This window comes from Pithys albifrons, chromosome 11, assembly GCF_047495875.1.
Source record: "Pithys albifrons albifrons isolate INPA30051 chromosome 11, PitAlb_v1, whole genome shotgun sequence".
Taxonomy (NCBI): Eukaryota; Metazoa; Chordata; class Aves; order Passeriformes; family Thamnophilidae; genus Pithys; species Pithys albifrons.
The window spans coordinates 19,646,598-19,667,087 of NC_092468.1; the positions used below are offsets into that span (position 1 = coordinate 19,646,598).

Consider the following 20,490-nt stretch of genomic DNA (forward strand, 5'->3'; position numbering starts at 1 on the left):
ATAGTGAGTCATTTAATCTTTTGGACTTGCCATTTCCTGCCAGAGTGCTTCATCACAGGTCCATTATCTCACTTCTCCAGGGTTATTATTTCCATACTGAGAATCCCTTCAAAGACTGGCCTGGTGCTTTTGAGGAAGGACTGAAAAAAATGAAAGAAGGGGACCTTCCTGTTACAATCTTATACCTGGAGGCTGCTATTCTACAAGAACCCAACGATGCAGAGGTATTCACTCATGTGCCTTTTACTGACAAAGGCAAGGGGAACTCCCTTTAGCATGAAACAATGGGAGGATTTGGGGCTCAAACCTTTGCTAGCCTTGGCTGACTGAAAAAGATTCAGTTCTAAAGGGGTTGAATTAGTGTATGCCTTTAGATAGCAGGGAGTTATTCCTAGGATGAGAATCTGGTTTTGAAATTTTGTTGTTTGAAATATTTCAAACTTTTCTTCATATCCTGATGTTTTCCAACTATCTCGTAAACAATGTTGTGGAAAAGATGAACATTTTTGATTTAACAAGTGTTAAAGTCTGGTTTTTGTGAAAAATATTCACAGTGTAAATGTCTAGGGCTTTTGAATCTACTGCTACATTAAATTAGCAGCAGTATTTCAAAAAGCAGAGAATCTCTAAACTATCTAGAATCCCTTAAATCTATACAACTTAAGAATTCTTCACTGTTTTCCATATAATTTAAAATGTACAATAATTCAAATTTAAGAAATCAGCATGTGGTCATACACTGTCAGAGTACATTTGCATTCATTGACTATAAATATTTATTAGGTCCAAGGATATGCAGAACTGCATTGATTGGTACTGTTGGTATCACACTGTAGAAAAATCTGTAGCTGTTCCTGGACAGACCTGCTGCTTCTACTCACCCCTCTGTTTAACCATGATACTAATTGTAACTCTGTTTGCAGTTGGATATATATTACAAACTAAGAAAATGATGATTATTTTTGCAGGCCTGGCAGTTCCTGGGAATAACACAGGCAGAGAATGAAAATGAGCAGGCAGCAATCGTTGCCCTCCAAAGGTAGATGAAGATCAGTGCTAAATCAGGGTCTCAGGAGCATTTGGTAATAGAGACCTGGGGATATTTAATGTCATTCTTGTCTTGGAACATGAAGCATTATTTTAGCTAAGTAAAGCATTCACATAGATTTAGAAACTTTCCAAGTGACTTCAGAGGGTGATTAACATTTCTGTTTTATAATATTTAACATAGTAATTTGAATAGGTGTACAAAAGAAAAGGTACATGACCTGATAAACATGAACTAGGCATAATGCAAATGAAGTGCCTTTTTGATTTTCTGGCCACTTGGTATTTCTATAGTCTGTCCTTTAATGAAGAGGTTTTCTTAATTGGAGTGAGCTCCCTTCAGCTGCTGGATGATAACTGACTATTTTTAGGTTGATAGAGATGTGAAGATCACAGAATGCTTGTATGTAAAATGTGAGTTCCAAAATATCAGCATTATTATTATCTTTGTGTAATGGGTTTTTATGTTTCCATTTGAAGCAATATTCAATTGCATTAGCACTGTTTACCATGAAGTTATTTCATCTAAGCATACTCAAACTTATTAATATGTAATTTATGAGCTTACCTGGGTAGAAATCCAAGGAATTGCCTATTTAGAGGCTTGCTTATCCCTAATTTTCAAACAAGCAAGAGTGATGTTATCAAAATAGATGAGATTCTGTTTTCAGTTCATAGTACATAACCAGAGAAAGACTGCTTGATTTGATTGTCTCCAGCTTTGTCAAAGGAAAACTGAAAAATCAGGATGACTGTGGAGATTCATGAGGATGGAAGAAATTTTGTCTTCAAAATACTTTTTTGTGAAGCTGAAAACCACATTAAATTGTGTGCTTGAAATTATGTAAAGTTTCCCTTTGTTTACTAGATAGATATTACAAAAATTAATCTACCTACATTTACTCATAATCAGAAGGATTAAAACAAAACTTTTATGTGTAGGTTTATTTACATATGTGTGTATGCCCAGCAATGTGTGGCATGTATGTGTATACACATGCATAATGCACTTATCACACAAAAATATCCCTATTTACAAGTATTATTTTACTTGCGTGAGTGATTTTCTTTACACAGATTATTTTGGAAGAATTCCAAAATTGTGTTTGGCTACAAAAATATTTCAATATATTTTTATTTTCTGCCTAGGTGCTTGGAACTACAGCCAAACAACCTGAAAGCTCTGATGGCCCTGGCTGTAAGTTATACCAACACTGGCCATCAACAAGAAGCCTATCAAGCTCTGAGAAACTGGATAAAGCAAAACCCAAAATACAAGTATATAGTGAGAAGCAAAAAAGGGTCCCCAGCGCTTACCAGGAGGATGTCTAAGACAGCAGATGAAAGGTAAATGAACTGTAACTCCTGATGGGGAAAATTTTAATGACATCACTAGAACTTGATGGTGTGTGCTGTGACCCCTTGCTCATAGTTCAGCCTGTACTTTATGACAGAAAACTCTTCATCTCTAGTGGCAGGTGTGGGAAGCCACCATAGGACATTTGGTTTAGTGACTCAAATCTCTTTTGCCATCCCTGGAAGTTAAAAGAAAAAAATAATAAAACAGCTAAAATATTATGCTTCCCCTCAACTCCCACCACTTCCCTCTGCCCCTGTCTCCTGCCACTGTAATCCCAAATCCTGCACCCTCATTCCTCAGCTACTTCCACATCCCTTCCGCGCCTTTATCCTGCTCTATAGGTCTATGTTCTTCCTACTGTTCATTGTGTTTCCTGTATCCTAACCCAGCCACCAGAATCCAGGAATGACAGTGTGACATGGCTTCAGTTCTCTGAAAATATTGAGAGGTGGCATCTGTTTGTTTGAAAGCCCTTCTGGTTCCAACCAAAGAGACAGCAAGCACAGTTATTTTATTTGTCTTCAGCTGGCAGCCACTTTAAATAGTAAAATAATTTGTCAGTTGGCAGCCCTTGGTTGTGATTTCATAAGGTCAATAAACAAGTACCTCTGGACTGTGAGGTGCATGATAAAGGCATTAAAGGCATAAACATGATCTGCAGAACTAAAACACTCAGGCTATATCACTGTCACTTTGAAGACAGGCCTTATGTTTTACCCTTATCACTTACAAGTCCTGGGTTGACAAGATAATTGATTATTAACAAAAATAAAACATGCAAGTTCTGCTTAATTGCTAAGGGTGTTATTAAACTTAGGCTTCATCCTCCTGACATATGGTGCTGTCAGTGCAAAGGTTTTATGAAGTCTACAGTGGGCACAGAAGTCTTATATTTTGGCATCTTTCTTCAAGGGTCTTGGCTAGTCTCTTACTTATTCCTCTTCAGAATACTATTATTTTTGCCAGTAAAAAACTCTTTTATGTCCAAGAGAATCATCTACTTTGAATAGTTTTAATAAATCTTCATGTCATCTCACTTGGATTAACAGCCGTACTTAATTTTATAATAAACTTTTTTATTCCAGACATGAGTTTACATCAGCACCTCGAAGTAAATCTTTGCCATGGTGAATTTAAAGAAGCTTATTTGCAAATGTTAGGAATATATCACTTCTGATAAAGCCACTACAAGGATTTTAATTTTCATTTATGCAATCAGTATTGAAATATTTGTAAATAACTTTATGATCTTTAAGTTATTTTTCACCCTTGTCTAGCTCATTACTCGAAGAAGTAAAGGACTTGTACCTCGAGGCTGCTCACCAGAATGGTGATATGATAGACCCTGACCTGCAGACAGGACTTGGAGTTCTTTTTCACCTGAATGGAGAATTTAACAGAGCAATAGATGCATTTAGTGCTGCTTTAACTGTTCGACCAGAGGTACATTTTATACTTTTCCATTTTAAAAAATTTAGCTCAACAGGTCATTTTCTTTCTCCCGTCTCGATCAGGCTGTTATTAATGAGATGTCACTTCCAACATTAAAATTTTAATACCTGAAATAGAAATCTTAATTACAAGACAACTCCATTTAGAAGCAGATTTATACATGTCCAGTTTCTAGCTCTGTGCTGATTAATTGTACTAGTTATATAAAGTTGCCTGTCATCACGAGTCAGAACCTCACCTTCTGTGTCAATTAAGATACAATACTGTTATTTTCTGCAGCCCTCCTTACTTTGCAAGTAAAAATGAGCTATTCTGTCCCTTTTAGACACCTGCAGTAATAAAACTCCTTTTCTCACCAGGACTATACATTATGGAACCGTCTTGGAGCCACCTTGGCAAATGGGGATCGCAGTGAAGAAGCTGTCGAGGCATATACACGAGCTTTGGAAATACAACCTGGCTTCATCAGGTCCAGATACAATTTAGGGATAAGCTGCATCAACCTAGGGGCATACAGGTGAGTTAAAAAAATGTGTAAACAGAAAGCCAGGGATCATAACAACCAAGTGAGGATTCATTTTCTAGCTGGAGCTATCAAAAAAAAATCAAAATACAGCTGCATAATCTTAGCTACTGGAAAAATTTGTCATTATTTTTTACAAAGTACTAAGCAATGATACTTTTCTTATAACCACAAATTCTACATAATAAAACCACCGAATTTCTATTAAAACAAAATAAATCTCTCATTCAGCAAGCTGCTTAAGCATTTTTATTTAGCTCTAAGTGCAATAGTCTTGTAATCAGTGGGATTGTTCTCACAAACTTAGTCCTGTGCTTAAGAGTTTTTGTAAAAAAAAATATAAGAGCCTGTCTTTAGAAGGGAAACTTCAATTAAACTGCTTCAAGTAGTTAATGCCATCAAAACCACTTGCAGCACATCCTTCAGGAATGACTGTGGGTATTCCACGATCTCACCTGTCAGGTTAAGCAGGTAAGAGGACAGGATGCTACGCTGCAATGAGGACAGCATGTATGAACAGACTGGGCTCTGTGTTGCCACAAGCTGTGCCCATGTGTTTAATGAACGTCAAACAAGAACAACACAGAGAGACCGATGAAATGCACTGTAAAATAATGTATTACAGTCTTGCATGAAACTTTAGGAAGTTTTACTCTGGTTGTCAAGGAAATTTAGATTATCTCTTTTTTCCTTCTTCCCTACAGAGAGGCTGTCAGCAATTTTCTCACTGCTCTCAGTTTGCAAAGAAAAAGCAGGAATCAACAACAGGTTCCCCACCCTGCTCTATCAGGCAATATTTGGGCAGCACTTCGGATTGCTCTGTCTATGATGGACCAGCCAGAACTATTTCAAGCTGCCAATGTGGGTGATCTAGACATTCTCTTAAGAGCTTTCAATCTAGAGCCGTAATAAAAAGTATCCACAAAGTGACTAAATTGTATAAGGAAACAGAACTTTTTTTATTACTCATCCCAAAATGGCCACATTTTCCAATAGATCATGACTGTAGATCAGTAGGGGAATCATTTCAGATATTATTCGAAAAGGAAAAGTTCAAAAGCACAAAAGTACTGTAAATAAATTCAAATTCAAAGGATTGAAATGAGCTGTGGTAATCTGACAAAGCCCTAAATTAGATAAAATAAATACTTCCAAGGAATTTTCATCCCATGCAAGTTATATCTCTCTATATATACACAGCTTTACAAGGAAATGTATACTAAGAACAAACCTAGATAATGGTTATTGCACATTAGAAAGGCAAGCAGTGCATCCAAGGAACCTGCTTAGTCACTCATTGCACTATGCTGACCCCACTTTGCCCCACAATGGGGATTCCTTATCCTTCAATTTCTTGGATGAAAAGTCTTATCAAGGTCCATTTTTAACACAACTCTGAAAGTAGATGCATGTGGATGTGCTTTCTTTTGGATATATTTACCAGCTGGCAATACATTTTTCCTTCCAAAGGTACCTCAGTTCATTTGGGCCCAGTTCTGCAGGTTCATAAACCATGTGCAGTGTCAGGAGGAGCATTGTCCATGGAGATCCATGGGATTGGATTGGGTACACGTGGGAAGGTCCAGTGTTGCCAGCAAAGGGCAATTTGCACTAGAATTGTTACTGTTCAAACCAGCTGTCCTTGGTGTCAGACAATCTGTCTGCTTCAAAGGAGCTCATGGCAGGGGCTGCACCTATCTGTGTACTTACGCACTTTAATCTTTCTTTTTGTAAAATAGTGCTATGCTTTTATTTTAGTTACCAACAAAGAATGTACAGGATGGCCTTGTTGGCATAGAGGACCAAATATCATTTCCTGAAATGTAAGGAGAGGGTTTGCAATATTCTTATGTTTAAAAAGATGCAAATACAGTATGAACTGCATTAACAGCTAGAAAAATTATTCTATTATGCATCCATCAGGTACTACACATATACATGCATGTGCATGCACATACATGTTGTATGCAAATGATGTCATTTCAGAACATAAAAAGCCACAGATCTTTATTGAAAATAAAGAAAAATCTTCATAGGAGTTACTGCCTGCAGACCATGCTTAAGGGAGAACTTTCCCTGAAGAAATTGGTCTATATAATGCTTGTAGGATTGAGACCAAGACTTGATCCTGCAGTTATGGCAAACAGTAGCAAGAGTCTCCGTGACCTCCATGATAGCAGAGTAAATACTTAGGTAACACCAGTATGTGTAGCTACTTACAAATGTGTATATAAACAGACCATTTTCATTTTCCCTGATTGGATGAGTGGGGAACAGTGTTGGGGCAGTACATTGCCCCATGATGAATGGATGGATTAGCTACAATCAAACACATTTAGCTCAGGGTGAATACATCAATCAAAGAAGGAATAGAGATTTTTAGGAGGTGATTTTCAGTTGCTGATATTTTTCATGTTTTTCCTAAACAGTGAGAGATAAAAAGTGTAATCAGATGGCTACTGTGTTGATCTGTGGTCAGGAATTCAACGTGCAGAATAGCTTCTGGAATGTGTTAAAGTGGGACAAATAGCACATTTCCTATAAACAACATTAAAAGAAAAATCCAGCTCAGCCAGATAAAAAAGAAATTCAACTGCACAGATCACAGAAATGGAAGCTCTGTGGGAGTTGGACATTTCACCAGTACAAACCTTAAGTTTCTTGCAGCTGTCTGTTATTTTGAGCAACCACTTAAAGGAAAATTCCATGTAAAACAGTGTAATCACTGCATTTAATCACCATCTATAGTTTGTTAACTAAAAATAATTGATAGTCATTAAAAAATAAACAGCTTACCCCTCACTCTCTCCCACAGAACAGAGATGCTGAAACAGCTACAGAAATTTTTTAAGAGTGTTTTAATAATTCCCTGTCTACATTTATATTCCTGTTTATCTATCAAACGTTTCATAACCGATTCCTGCAGCTTTCTCTAAGGATGGGGTATGGGACTGACTGGGAATGTCACTTTAGCTAAGTGGGCTGCTGTATTCATATCTGCTGACAACAGTTTGCTCTTTTGCTTTGACAGCGATGTGTGATGACAGCTCTTTATTGATAAGGCAGAGCAGAAGGTGCAGTGCAATTGAATCTGGGAAGTGATAAGGGAGAAGGGGAAGTAGCTTTGAGAAGAGGCTGTAAAGCAAAGGCATATGTGCTTAGATTTTGCTTGATGCCCTGCCATCATGCAAGTTCCTCTAGAATATCCTCTGTGGTGTAGGATAGTCAGGGCTTACCCAGAGGAATTAGCTGTTTAGGAACGTTATTTTTATATTTTTCAAATTAAAAAAAATAAGTACTTGACTTCTCAGAGTCAGAATGACAAAGGGTATTTGATACTCATGGCTGTTCACTGAACAGCTTCTCGAGCCTGTGGATGAGTAACACAGCAGTTCTTGGGGAAACCTAATGCAACTCCAAGCCTCTCCAGAAAGAAGAGACTAAGTAGGTAGCTTTTAATTTATCCTGAGATGCACTGCTCGAAACTACTTTCATCTGCTGAAACATGTCCACACCCATGGGGTTGGTACAAGTAGTCTGTGTAACCCTGAGACAAATCACTGGGGCTGAACTCTGCCTCCCAGTGACAGGCTCAGGACCCTGGTTCCCAGTTCTGCTGCACAGGACATGGGCTACAAAGCCTGTCCAAAGAGATGGTGCACACCCTTGGGGACTATCCCAGCTCTTCTCTCCTGCTGTAGACAGCCTATGGCCAATTAACCACATACCACTGACTGAGGCACTGTGAGAGGGAAAGGATAAAGCAGGCAGGGGACAGTGGCACGTCTCCTCACATAGCTCTGTCAGTGTGGGAGGCTGACTGGAGACTGGGCTCATCTGCCTCTAACAAGTCAGACCCAGCAGCTCCTATGACTTCTCGGGACTTTTTTAGCACCCTGGGCTTTATTGTCCTCCTTTAGCCCCCACTGCCAAGCACTGTCAGTGCAGCAGAGAGGATTAGATACAGCTTTGATCTGACTTCCTCATGGCATCCTTAAATATTCAGGGCAAGCATTTATATTTGCCTGAAACAGCAAGAGGAAACATGTGAGGAGGCTGCATTAACAACCTGAATAGAAAATTTATTTACTTGTGCTTCTAAGCAAGCATGAGGTGGGATAAATAAGGTGGGCGCTGAACAGTAGCAGATTGAGCCTGAGAGTGAGAGACAGCAAATCTGGGTTCTGTTCTCAGTGCTCTCTGTGAGCTCAACCAAGTCAGAACCTCCTGCCATCCAGGACACCCAGGTGTGCAAGGAAGATGGGAAATAATAGTCATTGCATGTGATGGCACTGTGTGGGAGCAGGGGAGTGCTGCTGCCTCACAGACTGCATGGGTGAGGCCACCGCTCACCTGGACAGGAAGGTGACACAAAAACACAAGGCTGCCCAGGGCTAAGGAAGCAGTTCCACATACAGACTCACAATTTCAGCAGAGAAGACACTCAGACATTTCAGGATAACAACTCTACAGCATCTATGGGGTGAGGCCAAATTACAGTGCTGCAATGGTGTATCACCATCTTCCACCCCTGTTTCTTGTTCTTGTTACTCCCCTCTTTTTCCAGAGGTGATTTATCACTGCCAGGTAACTGATTCCAAGTTTTTGAGTCTTTTTTCTATTTTATATTTCATGCCACTAAAAAACATTTTCCTAACCCCAGCTTAGGACTGTCCTTGTCCTTTTCCTCTGCAAAGCTTTAGGAATATTTATGACCTAGAAGCCTGATCCATCAAGCTGCTGAGCACTGGCAGCCTGGAGTCTTCACAGGAGGGTTCAGTGCTTTGCATGATCGGCTCATGTGCAGGTATTCAGTGACCAGGCAAGGGCTGGCTCTGGTACCACTGCACGTGCTGAACAGGCACTGGAATCACAGGGATTGTTTATGGAGTGAGGCTTTGCAATGAAGGCAAAAGGCTCATTTCTGGCTGATCTCTTTAAACTGTAATGACCACAGAAACTTTGAGGTGATAGGCTTATGTCAGCTCGAGGAACAGATTTGATCTTTAGGTACACACGTATGCATACCTGTATCTAATGGTATTTTCTTAAATTCTGATAAATCACAGCACTTGTAAAAATATCTAGGGGGAGGGTCAAATGACACAAAACCTCATATGAACAATATTGCATGCAGCTACATTAACCAATAAGGACTCTGAAATATTAACCCAAAGCATGCAGTAATGCTACCTTGAGCATGTGTTTACAGAATGCATGCAGAAGGCCCACACTTAGGGTATTTTTAAACTATTGATTGATGGAATAATTAAAAGTAGTTTGCATCTGCCAAACTCAAATCTGAGTTGTTCATATTATTTGGAATAGGCTAGACCAAATGCAGAGCCCTTTTAAAATCCCATCCTTAGAAATCACTTTGTGTTGTGGATTTCATGTTTGCTTCAAGTGTTTAATTAATAACAGACATCTGTAGTAACAGTTTTTGCAGACATGTTTTAATGTCCTCTCAAGAATTTTAAAGCTAAATCTGCACAGTTTTCACAAGGAAACTGGGTGTTTGGATTTTCACATTTTTCTCTCTAGTCTAAACTGCACGGCACAAGCTAGAGAAAAAGATTCCCAAAATTCGTGAAAAAACTGTTGTCTCAGTCTGCACTCACTTGCCATGGCCAGGCTTTTCAAACCTGCCCAGTAGCTCTGAACACAGCTCACTGTTCAATGTCCTATTTGAAATATGTAATGTAAAACTTCACAAGATCTGAATATCTGCTGCATCCAGCTGAAGACACTTAACACAGATGAAACCTCAGCGTATGGAGTTAAGCTAATGAGCTTAGTTTAGAAAACCGGGGCCTGAAAAGGAGGACCCTGACAACACCAACAGAGCAGCCAGGTGATCCTAGGAACATCCACAGAGCAGGGCCTCCCTGAGAGAAAAGCCACCATGGCAGAAATAACAACTGATACAATTATTGGCAGATATTTTCTGTTGGAGCCAGTGAGAAATGGAGCAAAACATAAATTGGTGTAGATCTCTTTTGCCCAAACATGCATCTGCAAAATGAGACATGTTAGTTATTTTGCATGAATAACCTGCACAGTTGAAAAAATGTGATTTCTGGTCACCAGTGTTGTCAGCTTAGCAGTCTGTACAGTGAATTTATGTAATACATGTTTATAATATGCCAAGTATTCACAGACACAATTGATAAGACAAAATGCACTGCACGTTGTGAAAAAAAAATGGTGGATATGCAATACAGTATTATCTACTATTCAAACCTTACCTAGGCTAGAAGTCAGATTCCTTCATTATAGTTCTGCTTGTTCTGGACTGCTGAAATAAGTCAGAGAACAGGAGTGCCAGGCATGAAGAGACACTTTAAACAAACCTAGGCAAAGTGAAAAATAGGCATGTCACAGAATCCCCGGGAAGTTTCAGAGCCTCAGCCCACAAAGTAACAGGCATTCAGCAAAGAAAAGAGACAAGGAATCTAAATTTTCCTAAAATATGCTGTAAGTTTACAAATGCTTGCATATGTGACAGCCCATTGAGCAAGCTTGCATGGTCAAGACTTGATGTGCTTTGATCTTTTTTCCCCTTCTACATTTACAGAATGCCATCAACACTGGCTAAACCTTTAATTTGAATAGCCTTTTTAATATCAGTAAGCTACTGTAAATTCAGAAAAAATTTAAAAATTTATAAATATATTTTATATATCAGAGTATAACATATCTAGAATAAAATAAAACTATATAGTTTTGAGAGGCATTCTGTGTGGCTTCTTCTATATGCTGTAAACTGTTAGAAAAACCTTTGCAATCTTGCATCAGTTCTTTTGGCTTTATTTTTAAGCCAACATATGGGAAAGAAGAGGTTATAGGGTTGGCAGATCCTTTCACCCAGGCCATCTGAAGAACCCTGCAGCTGCTCAGACCAGGTCTGCCCACCTCAGTGCTGGTGTGAGAGTGAGGGGCAGGGGCCAGGCCTGGCAGGGCAGGTGGTGGGTGCAGAAGTGGGAGCTCAGCCCAACGCCTGAATGTTTACATTCTGTTACCAAGGCTCATACTGACCCAGAATAAGAATCTGAATGTAAAAACATACGGGGGAAAAGATCAGTTTCTTACTACAGGTAACTCTGCCTCTGTATACTTAGTGCATTATCAGCTGTGTATAATATGAAACACAGACCTATAGTTTACTGATGCTTTAATTTGGTGTTTCCTTGCACTGCTGTTTAAAATAATCGATTTCCTAACATAAAAAAAAAAAAGGGAATGATGTGCATACTGGATGTGTTAAATTTATTAAGGTCATAGATGACTATTTGCAGAGCACCACACTTAATGTAGTATTTTTGTACTGTAATGGAAGCATGCCTTCCTTGGGTTCTTTTCCACATATTAAATTGTATTTATTTACCTGTATTTATAACTGTGCGATTTTTAAACATGTTTTAAAAATAAACTTTGTCTGTGGCTTCAAATATTTCAAAGTTTCTTTTCAATTTGAAAGTGCTCTTGACTGCAATTACTTGAACTAAAAGGAGGGGTCTACATCTCCAACTGAAAGAAAGGATTTTTTCAATGAGGTCTTCTATCCTATTGTTTGCAAAGTGAACATGCTTCTCTGCTTAAAATTAAACTCAGAAGATGCTTTTGTTCTCATTTTCCATAAATTCATTGTTACTCTGAGGCAGAGCTATTTATAGAATTTATTTCAATATGTTGATCAATTATACTTACAACTGGAATTTGCACCAGTTGAGACCTGGCCCAAAGGATAAAAAGTACATTTGATTTCTTCTGAAGACCATGCAACAATTAGAACAGAAGTAATAATATCACAAAACAATCTTTATGAAAAAAAACTAAACCAACTTTCAGTGACTGAAATCACTACTCAATTTCCCAAACACTGTACTAGGAGTTTTCTATTGGCATTTTCAATTTTGGCTTTTGTAGGATGAGCCAAAGGAGCTGATAAGGACAATGCCATTCTTGCTGTATACTCAGAGACACCAACATAAGCACAGACATGAGGGACAAAAATCCCTGCACGCTGTTGTGGACAGGAAATCTGGGGGCTGTGGACAGCAAGGGGGGCTGTGACAGGGTTAAGGACTAAGCAGGACCAAACCAGCATGGATCTGAAGGCTGACACTCTCCATGGATATTTGGGTTCCCCCAGGAAAAAACGCCAGAAGACACAGCCACAGCAAAAGGAAAGTTGTCTGTGTGGCTTTAACCAGAACCTTCCACTAAAGAAGGAAAGGTAACAGACCTTAAAAACACACCAACACTTAGGAGGAAAGTAACTGCGGGCTCTCGACACTGATGTGTTTTGCCAGGGGATGTAAAGGTTAGTTTAGTTATTGCTGCTCAAATGTACCAACAAAGCAGGAGGAGGAATACCCATGAGTCAGGCACTGTCATCCTGAGGCCAAAGGCAGTGGTTAGGAGAAATGCTTTAGTACCAAACACACACAACTGCTCAAAAAATCAGAGAATGGTAGCAGTGAAGACATCTGCAAACACAATCACCCACTCCACACCAGCTGTATCACGCAGTATCTGTCTTCAGTAATTTTATGGCATTTATCTTCCACCACAGCTGTCAGTACCTCCCTTTTCCATTTAGGTTTGCAGTACACCTGAGGGACAGAGGTGTTACTTCCCGCTTTAGTGGGGGGGAGAAGGGGGTGGTAACTTGTCACTTATCCAATACCACCTCCCACAAACAGTCTGCAAAAGCTAGCAAGTACAAATCCTACACAGGAAATTCTTGGATGAAGTCTGAACAGAGCCCTTTAGCTTGCACAAGGAGCCACTCTCCCACCTCTTCCAGTTGCTACAAGTGGTGTGAACAGTGCAGTGAGACTTGCCATGGTCACAAAGGACATCTGTGATAGAAAAGAAACAAAAATAGATCATTAAATTTGGACTTCAGAAGCTGAACCATCTTTATATTTCTTATCATTCAACATGTCATATGTCCTCTATATTCATATCAGGAAGTGTCACTCAGAGCCCATCAGATTTACCTCTTACCTCTCCTCCAGTCCCATGGTCCTATAAGTTGAAACATTTGTCATCCTCAGTCTTCTTTTTTGGCCTGTTCTTGCACCTGCATCTGCCAAAGACCCAAGGGTCACATTGCTGTGTAAAGTCCTTACACATGAGGAAAACAGAATTCTCCTTTACTGAACAGCAGATGGAATTTCTAAGTGAGTATGAGGAATTACAGATCATGATTAAGCAGGAATTTGGGGTGAAATGACAACACTATTCCACACAAACATTGCCAACTCCTGTGCTCAAAGAATATCAGCTGGCTTAAAAGTTAAAAACAAAAATATCAGTCAACTTAAATCCTATTCTCTATTTTTGCCTTGTTTTATATCCTCTCAGAGCTTGGGGGATTTTTCTTTTTTTCAATCCGCATAATGCCAGGAGTCACAAGAAACTGAGACTCCCACAAACCTCTTTGTTCCCTCTGCAGGTTCTTTTTTTTTTTTTAAGTAAAACGTGACCACAAAGAGTAAGAAAAGAGGCAGCATCAGAACACAGTCAGTCTATTCCTCTTCAGTTCAGACAGGAAAGAAAGAAGCAAGAATCCACACAGTGACCAGATGTGAGAATATTTCTTTTTAATTTAAAACAGTAGCAACAATGTCATTCACAACCTTTCTCACCTCAGACAAATACTCTTCAAAAAGTTAACAGTGCTTCAAGCAAACAACTCTGAGTGGTGCAAAGTAAACCAGGACAGACACTTCCAGGATACAACAGTAAAACTGCTGCAGAGAGAGTAGAAATCAGACACTGATCTCAGCCATTAAGGTAGGAAAGGTGATGGGGAACACAACAGAATGTCCAGTTACATATTTTGCATAGTCTTTCAATGCATGAAAACAGCGAAGAGGATAAAAATGGCTGCGGCCAGGATGGAGAACAAAAGGAATGAATTGGAGAGGCTTCTAAAGCAATTTAATGAGCTCTGGTTGCATCCATATTCCAAATGTGTTCTGTGACCCAGTGGAGGCTGCCTGAATCAAAGAACTGGGCTGATGCTGGTTTCAGTTCCACCAAAGTTGAGTCAGAGGTAATGCCACTGAACCCAGCAGAGGTACAAGTGACAGGAGTTCAGGAACACCTACAACTTGTTTCAAAACCACAGCTCTCAATAAATTAATTTTTATCCTAAACAAGGAAAAGTTGTTTAGTTTTTATTCCTTCCAATTTCCTGATATAAATGTATCATACAAAAATGTAAAACTCAGTCTGAGAAATAAGAGCATTATTCACTGCCAAGTCCTAGCTTGCCATAATTCTCAAGTTAGATTGTCTCAAAAAGCTCACAGTGATTTTTCTTCCTCCATCCTTCTTTGTCACAAAGCCCTCAGCACACTGAACTCCCCAGCAGCTCTTACAGCACCCAGACACAGGAGTGTACCCAGGTTGTGCACTGTGGCCTGGCACAGCACAATTCAGAACACATACATTTTAGCAGGCAAAACCTGATAAATTAGTCATCTATTCAGTAGTCTGTTTGAGTGTGTTTTCTGCATGCTAAAGTTTAAAAAAAATGCAAAACCCACCAAAACAAACTTCTCTCCCCCACAGTAGGCTGAAGAGTCAAGAGTTTACATCCTGCTCCTCCAGATTCAAGATGTTCTTCACATGTATCTCACAGCAAAAGGGAGACAACAACCAGCAATTTGAAACCAAAGGGAAGCCACTGCTTTGGCAGAGAATAAAATAAGGCCTGAAACAGCTGACTGAAGAATTTGTAACATAACACAATTTCTGCTGAGTTTCAGAAGCTCTGTAAGCCTTCGCCCTAAAATGCTCCCTGCATTCCTGACCAACTTGGTGGGTTTGGGCAGGCAGAACACGAGCCATGAACTGAAAAGAAGTTCAGGAGCTGAGGTGCTGCAGGTCACTCACCACAGCCAGCCAAGGGCTCTCCCTTTTCAGTCACTACTTCCAGTTTATCTCCTGCCAGCCTTCCAAGTGTGCCTCCTGAGATCAGGCAGGTCCACAGCCATTACAGTTTTAGGATGCACCAGACCAGTTTGCAATAGTCCAAGCTCCATCCTTGATCCTACGAAGACCAGCCATGCTTCCAGTTTAATAATGACCATGGGAATTACTCTGTTGGCCTTTATTCACCCAAAGTTTCTAAATAAAAAGGCAGTGGCCAGCAGATCTTGTGAGTTTATAAATAGCCCTTTCAGTTCATGAGGCAAGAGGGAAGCTGTTGTGCTGAACTTCTTTGGAATATAATTGTGAATTAAAAAAAAAAGGTGGGGGGGAATAAAAATGCCTTTTCTCCTTTTTCTACTTCCAGAATAAAAAACCAAGGAGATATACAGAAGTTTTGCTCTTTCACTTTAAATAGAAGATGTATCACTGCATAATTTGCTGATCCCATTTTCAAATCTGCCATTTTCTGGTGAAGTATACAAATATCTAAAACCTAGAAGAAGGAAACTATTACATGCAGCTTTTATTTTGTCCAGAACTGAGGGCTCAATAATTACAAGGCAGCTGAATTTCACAGGGGCCACTTATTAATGTGCTAGGACACCACAATTCTGTGTCAATAAGAGCACTAAGTGCTGGGAGATTTCTCAGCAATTAGGCACCTTTATACTGTACAGAATTATTCAGTGGAATTTCTCTTATAATCTTTAAAGATGAAAAACTAATTAAAAATCAACAGTGTTTTTCGGCTTTGCATGAGGCTTTATGATCAGAGGGAGAATTATTTTCCCCAAAACACTGGGGAAAAAAAATAAAATACCCTAGTCATAATCAGATGTTTAATTTGGGTTCTCTTCTGTAGTGTGTATCTGCCTGAATTTTGCAATTAAATTTATGAGAACTGACTGCAGAAAAAATGTAATTACACCTCCTTTGCTCTCCTGCACTCTGTAAGGAAGAGACTTTTTTGACTGTTGCAGTTTATTTTGAGGGCTCACTGACACTGTACAAAGCAACTCCATCAAGTCTGTGAGCAGTGGCCAACACTGTGAACCTTTGGGGTATTTTTTGGAATCATGAAAGGTTTCACATTCACAAATGCAATTTTTCTAGAAATAGTGTTTTCAAATATAATTTAAAAGCCCACATATATATTCTTGATTGTGAAACAAACTGAAATAACACCAAAAAAACCAAAAGGACAGGAAGAGCCAGTCCAGTCCCTACCAACCCACCCCTACCTACCCACCCCTTTCTCCCTGCCAGAGGCATCAAACCCCTTTCAGAAGGTGTCTGTTGAAGAGATCTGATTATTGGTGTGCTTGCAAGTTTTAGGGAAGCTGAAATATCAATTCCAGTTGTGGTTCTTTTGTTCTTGTTGGTTTTTTGAAGGGGGAGAGAGAGGCAAATGAATGAATCAGCAATTTTACTAAGCAATCTCATCCACTCACAGGTGAAACTCACTATTTAAACAATCCTTAGTAGAAAGCAGAATTTCACTCTGAGTACTCTGTCAGGGAGTTCATTTCAGCTCGAATATCACTGGTCTAGATGCAAATTTCCATGGCATAAATATAACAAGACATTAAACCCTTCCTTACCTCCTCCATAAGAAAACCAAATTTAAATAATAGCCTTGCCTCTCCTGAGGGTATATGCATTTAATTTCGTCAGAAAGTTTGCTTCTTTTATCCATCTGTAATCCTGAATCTGTTGGAAGAACTTGCAAAATGAACATTCAAGAGAAGATGAAGAAACCTATGTCTGAAAAAAATAAAATCTACTATTTCTCTTGGCAGAAAATGAACTGGGCACTGACAGGAGATTGCTTCTATCTCCATTAGTCTCTTAGGCTTATGCATCGAAAAGGCAAATCAAAATACAGTTCCACTGAATTTCAACAGATATAACTTCAATTGACTTTTCTCACTGCACTGAAAATAACCCCTGAAATAAGACATTCTGCTTTGAAGAACAGTCACATACCCTCTCCCTCAAACTTTCACATGATTTCCCTAAGTGGTCTGGACTCTGGTTGAAAACACCAGCTTCCAGCTACCAAATACACCAATATCTGTTCGTGGTCTTCAATGGATGCACGGACAGAACAGGCGGGAGCTGGGCTGGGTTAGGCTGGTTTTGTTCAACACTGAAGCTTCCATTTTCTCCATAAACTGGCTGCAAACTCCACCAGTAATCTGCATGACCTTTAAGGTGTATAAATTTAAAACAATGTACTATACAGCACCTAATGGAAATTTCCTGTCTAACACTTAAGGCGGCATCAAATGACTGGTTTTAAATACACTATAAACATCTCATGTTTTCCTTTGCTTTTTGGCAGTCCAAGGGTTAGGGGTCTTTTGTTGGGTTTAGATTTTCTTTTTTATTGTACGCTTTTTTGGGCAGGTTAAAAAGGCTTATGGCTTCTTAAGGCCAGGTAATAGATTTGAGGTCTAACTTGGTATCCTGTGGTAAAAATAAATGTAGCCCAGGTCTTTGGGAGGTCGTTCTGAGGCACAGACTCTGAGGTCATTGTAGATCACCCATCTGAAAGGAAAACGAGATTGATTACATTCCCTATGTATAAATATCATCAAAAGTTTATGAGGGACTTCTCAGACACAAACTTCAAAGAGCTTAAAATCTAAAAATAGGCATTGCAACAAGAACAAAAGATCAGAGAAATAGCCAGAGCAGAATGCTGGCCGTCAGGAACTCAAAAGGAGGCACATGCAGAGGCATGTGTGGTTACAGCTCAAATGAAGGAAAATCACAGATTCCCAATGCCAAATAATCAAAGCATATCAAAATCACAGTGTTTGCAGTACCAGCAATAAAAGTATCAGTCCATAGTCTGATGGGCTTCTGTTGATGATGAAGAAAAGGAAGGTGGGAACAGCTCAGATAAACTAAGTCAGATACAGAACCAGTGCCCCAAACTGAACAAATTTGGAACAGCAAGTGCAGAAGGGCCAATGTCAGCATAGACCTCAGTGGAATCAGAACTAACTCATCACATCTGCAATCTGTGACAATTTTAATTTCTTTGGTAGGAAATGTATAGAACTGTAAAGGTTCATGCCTCAAATCAAGCATTTCCTTATCCCTGTGTGAGTCTCCCAGCTGCACTCACCTTCCTTCCTTTTTGAGATGACAAACGTAGTGGCCACTCATTGTGGATGTTCCCATGTGGCTGATGAACCCAAACAGCTCATACCCTGTTTTAAGAAACACAAATGGCACAGTAAGGTTTTCATTGCTAACACTGGAATACAATTCCAGGGAAAATGTTCTTTCTAATACTGGAGAACCAGCTGATCACTCCTAACTCACACTCTATTCCCAGACACAGCTTCTGTTAACACTGCGGCATATTTGTGCTTCAAGTAGTGATCAGATTCACCGTCAAACATCAAACCAAACCCCTACCAGGAAAGAAAACACTAGATTCATTCTCAGTTCACAGAGAGCACCACAGAAAGTGCCAGATATGGAGTTCATTCTGCACACAAATTAGTCATGTCTCTAAGTGTGATTACTATCAGATCAGGTATAAATCAAACAAAAATCTAGGCATTTATATTTTAGCAGCCCATAAAAGAAAGGACAGGAAAGAAACCTCTTCCTTTAACACAAAGACAATTTTTGTGCCTTAAGTCTCTGCAGAACTCAGCATTGCTTCTTGATCCCCATCCATTCACGCCATTCATCCAATAACCATCAAAAGTAAAAGGGTACCTTCTTTCAGGATATTGCATAAGGGCAGGGGTCTGGATTTTGGTGAAGAGGGCTTTGTGGAGCCATTTTACAGAATCATGTTGGTTATCAGGATTTCAGGCACTCAGAAAATGGTCTCAGTCTATAAAGGCTAAGTACCACAAAAAATAATTACTTCAAATATTTTTTAACCTAACAATAATCAGTGTTTCACACATCTCCAAAAGACTTAAGGTTGATATTTTTAATGTTACTGTAACAGTAGCAACCTCAAGAAACAAAAATCATATTGTCTATTAATTTTTTTCATAAGATCTTTACATTCAAGAAGAGGTAGAAGTTTGGAACACACTACAGTTATTAGAACTGCTCACTGAACACCCTTCAAAAAATGTTATGTGCTATCCTTACGTTATCACCACTCCAGAGCCTTTGTGCTCCAGTGCTGTTCCACTTACATCAGGTTATTTGCCTGCCTCACAACTTTGCCTGCTGTACATTAGCCCCATCTTGTGGTTTATTCAGCAGTAGTATGGCAGAGAATCTCCACCAAGAGAAAACAAAATAAAAGCAGTATATGCAGGATACCAACCATACCTGATGTATTCTGAATAAGCATCACTGAAGGGATTATGACATTGCCCAGACCACAGGAGGACAGAAACTCAGGTGGTCTGTAACAACAGCATGGTCTTTAGGATACTCAACCTCAGAAAATTTAAACATTCTAGCTTTTCTTTGTCTTTTTATCTTATAGTAACAGAACAAAAAGAAAACCTAGGCCAGGACAGACTTAAATGCTCTGGTAACAACAGACCTGGACTCAGGTTATTCAGTGAGTGCAAGGAAAGGGTTTTCTGAGCAGACACAGCCCACAGAATTCAACAGCCAGCAAAGCCAGATTCATCCCCAGATCACGTCCAAAAAACCACAACTACTTTCAAGGCAGGAAGGAGCTCTATGAATGGTGTAGATGTGATGCAACAACATGATAGCCAGTTCTAAGCAGAAGGACAACTTACTTCCAGGCCCATCTTTGATCCTGGGTCCCTCCGAGCCTGTCTCTGCAAGGATATTGGCATTGGCATTGTTCTCCATATCCATCGTGTCCAAAGCAGGCTCAATTTCTTCCTCAAGGTCAGGGTGGCTGAAGATCCATTCCAGTGCACGCTCCAAGTTACTGTTCTGTGAGTCAAAACAATCAAAAGAACAGCCTTTAATCCATTCTCCACTGTTGTGCTGCCACTCAACAGTCATTGAACAGAGTAAGGATCATGTTAACAGCACTTAGAATTTGTAAGGTACACCCTCTACCTCCAAGGAAAATAGTATTCAACAAGCACTCTGCAAGAGCTTGACAGATGGAAAAGAAATAATCCCACAACTAAGACCCATGGTCCCAGGTTCCTATCCTGCAGACACACAGTCTTTAGGC

At 39.5% G+C, this 20,490-nt stretch overlaps 2 protein-coding genes across 6 annotated transcripts in view; one reads left to right on the top strand and one right to left on the bottom strand.

Annotated features, from left to right (window-relative positions):
• PEX5L (peroxisomal biogenesis factor 5 like) overlaps positions 1-11,826 on the top strand; it is a 104,805-nt gene extending 92,979 nt beyond the window's left edge. For all 3 annotated transcript variants that reach the window (XM_071566961.1, XM_071566962.1, XM_071566963.1), the window contains 6 exons: positions 81-224; positions 969-1,039; positions 2,197-2,394; positions 3,685-3,850; positions 4,219-4,376; positions 5,087-11,826. In XM_071566961.1, coding sequence (XP_071423062.1) covers positions 81-224; positions 969-1,039; positions 2,197-2,394; positions 3,685-3,850; positions 4,219-4,376; positions 5,087-5,291 — 942 coding nt within the window. In that variant the 3' untranslated portion in view covers positions 5,292-11,826. The remainder of the gene's footprint in view (positions 1-80; positions 225-968; positions 1,040-2,196; positions 2,395-3,684; positions 3,851-4,218; positions 4,377-5,086) is intronic.
• A 4,763-nt stretch (positions 11,827-16,589) lies between these two features.
• The window catches only part of USP13 (ubiquitin specific peptidase 13), a 43,042-nt gene continuing 39,141 nt past the window's right edge, over positions 16,590-20,490 (bottom strand). For 2 of the 3 annotated variants that reach the window (XM_071566959.1, XM_071566958.1), the window contains 3 exons: positions 20,078-20,240; positions 18,472-18,556; positions 16,590-17,885 (listed from right to left, as the gene is read on the bottom strand). In XM_071566959.1, the coding sequence (XP_071423060.1) occupies positions 17,792-17,885; positions 18,472-18,556; positions 20,078-20,240 (342 nt within the window). In that variant the 3' untranslated portion in view covers positions 16,590-17,791. Of the gene's footprint in view, positions 17,886-18,471; positions 18,557-19,650; positions 19,730-20,077; positions 20,241-20,490 lie in introns of those variants that run through there. The other variant, XM_071566960.1, reaches the window with a different exon arrangement.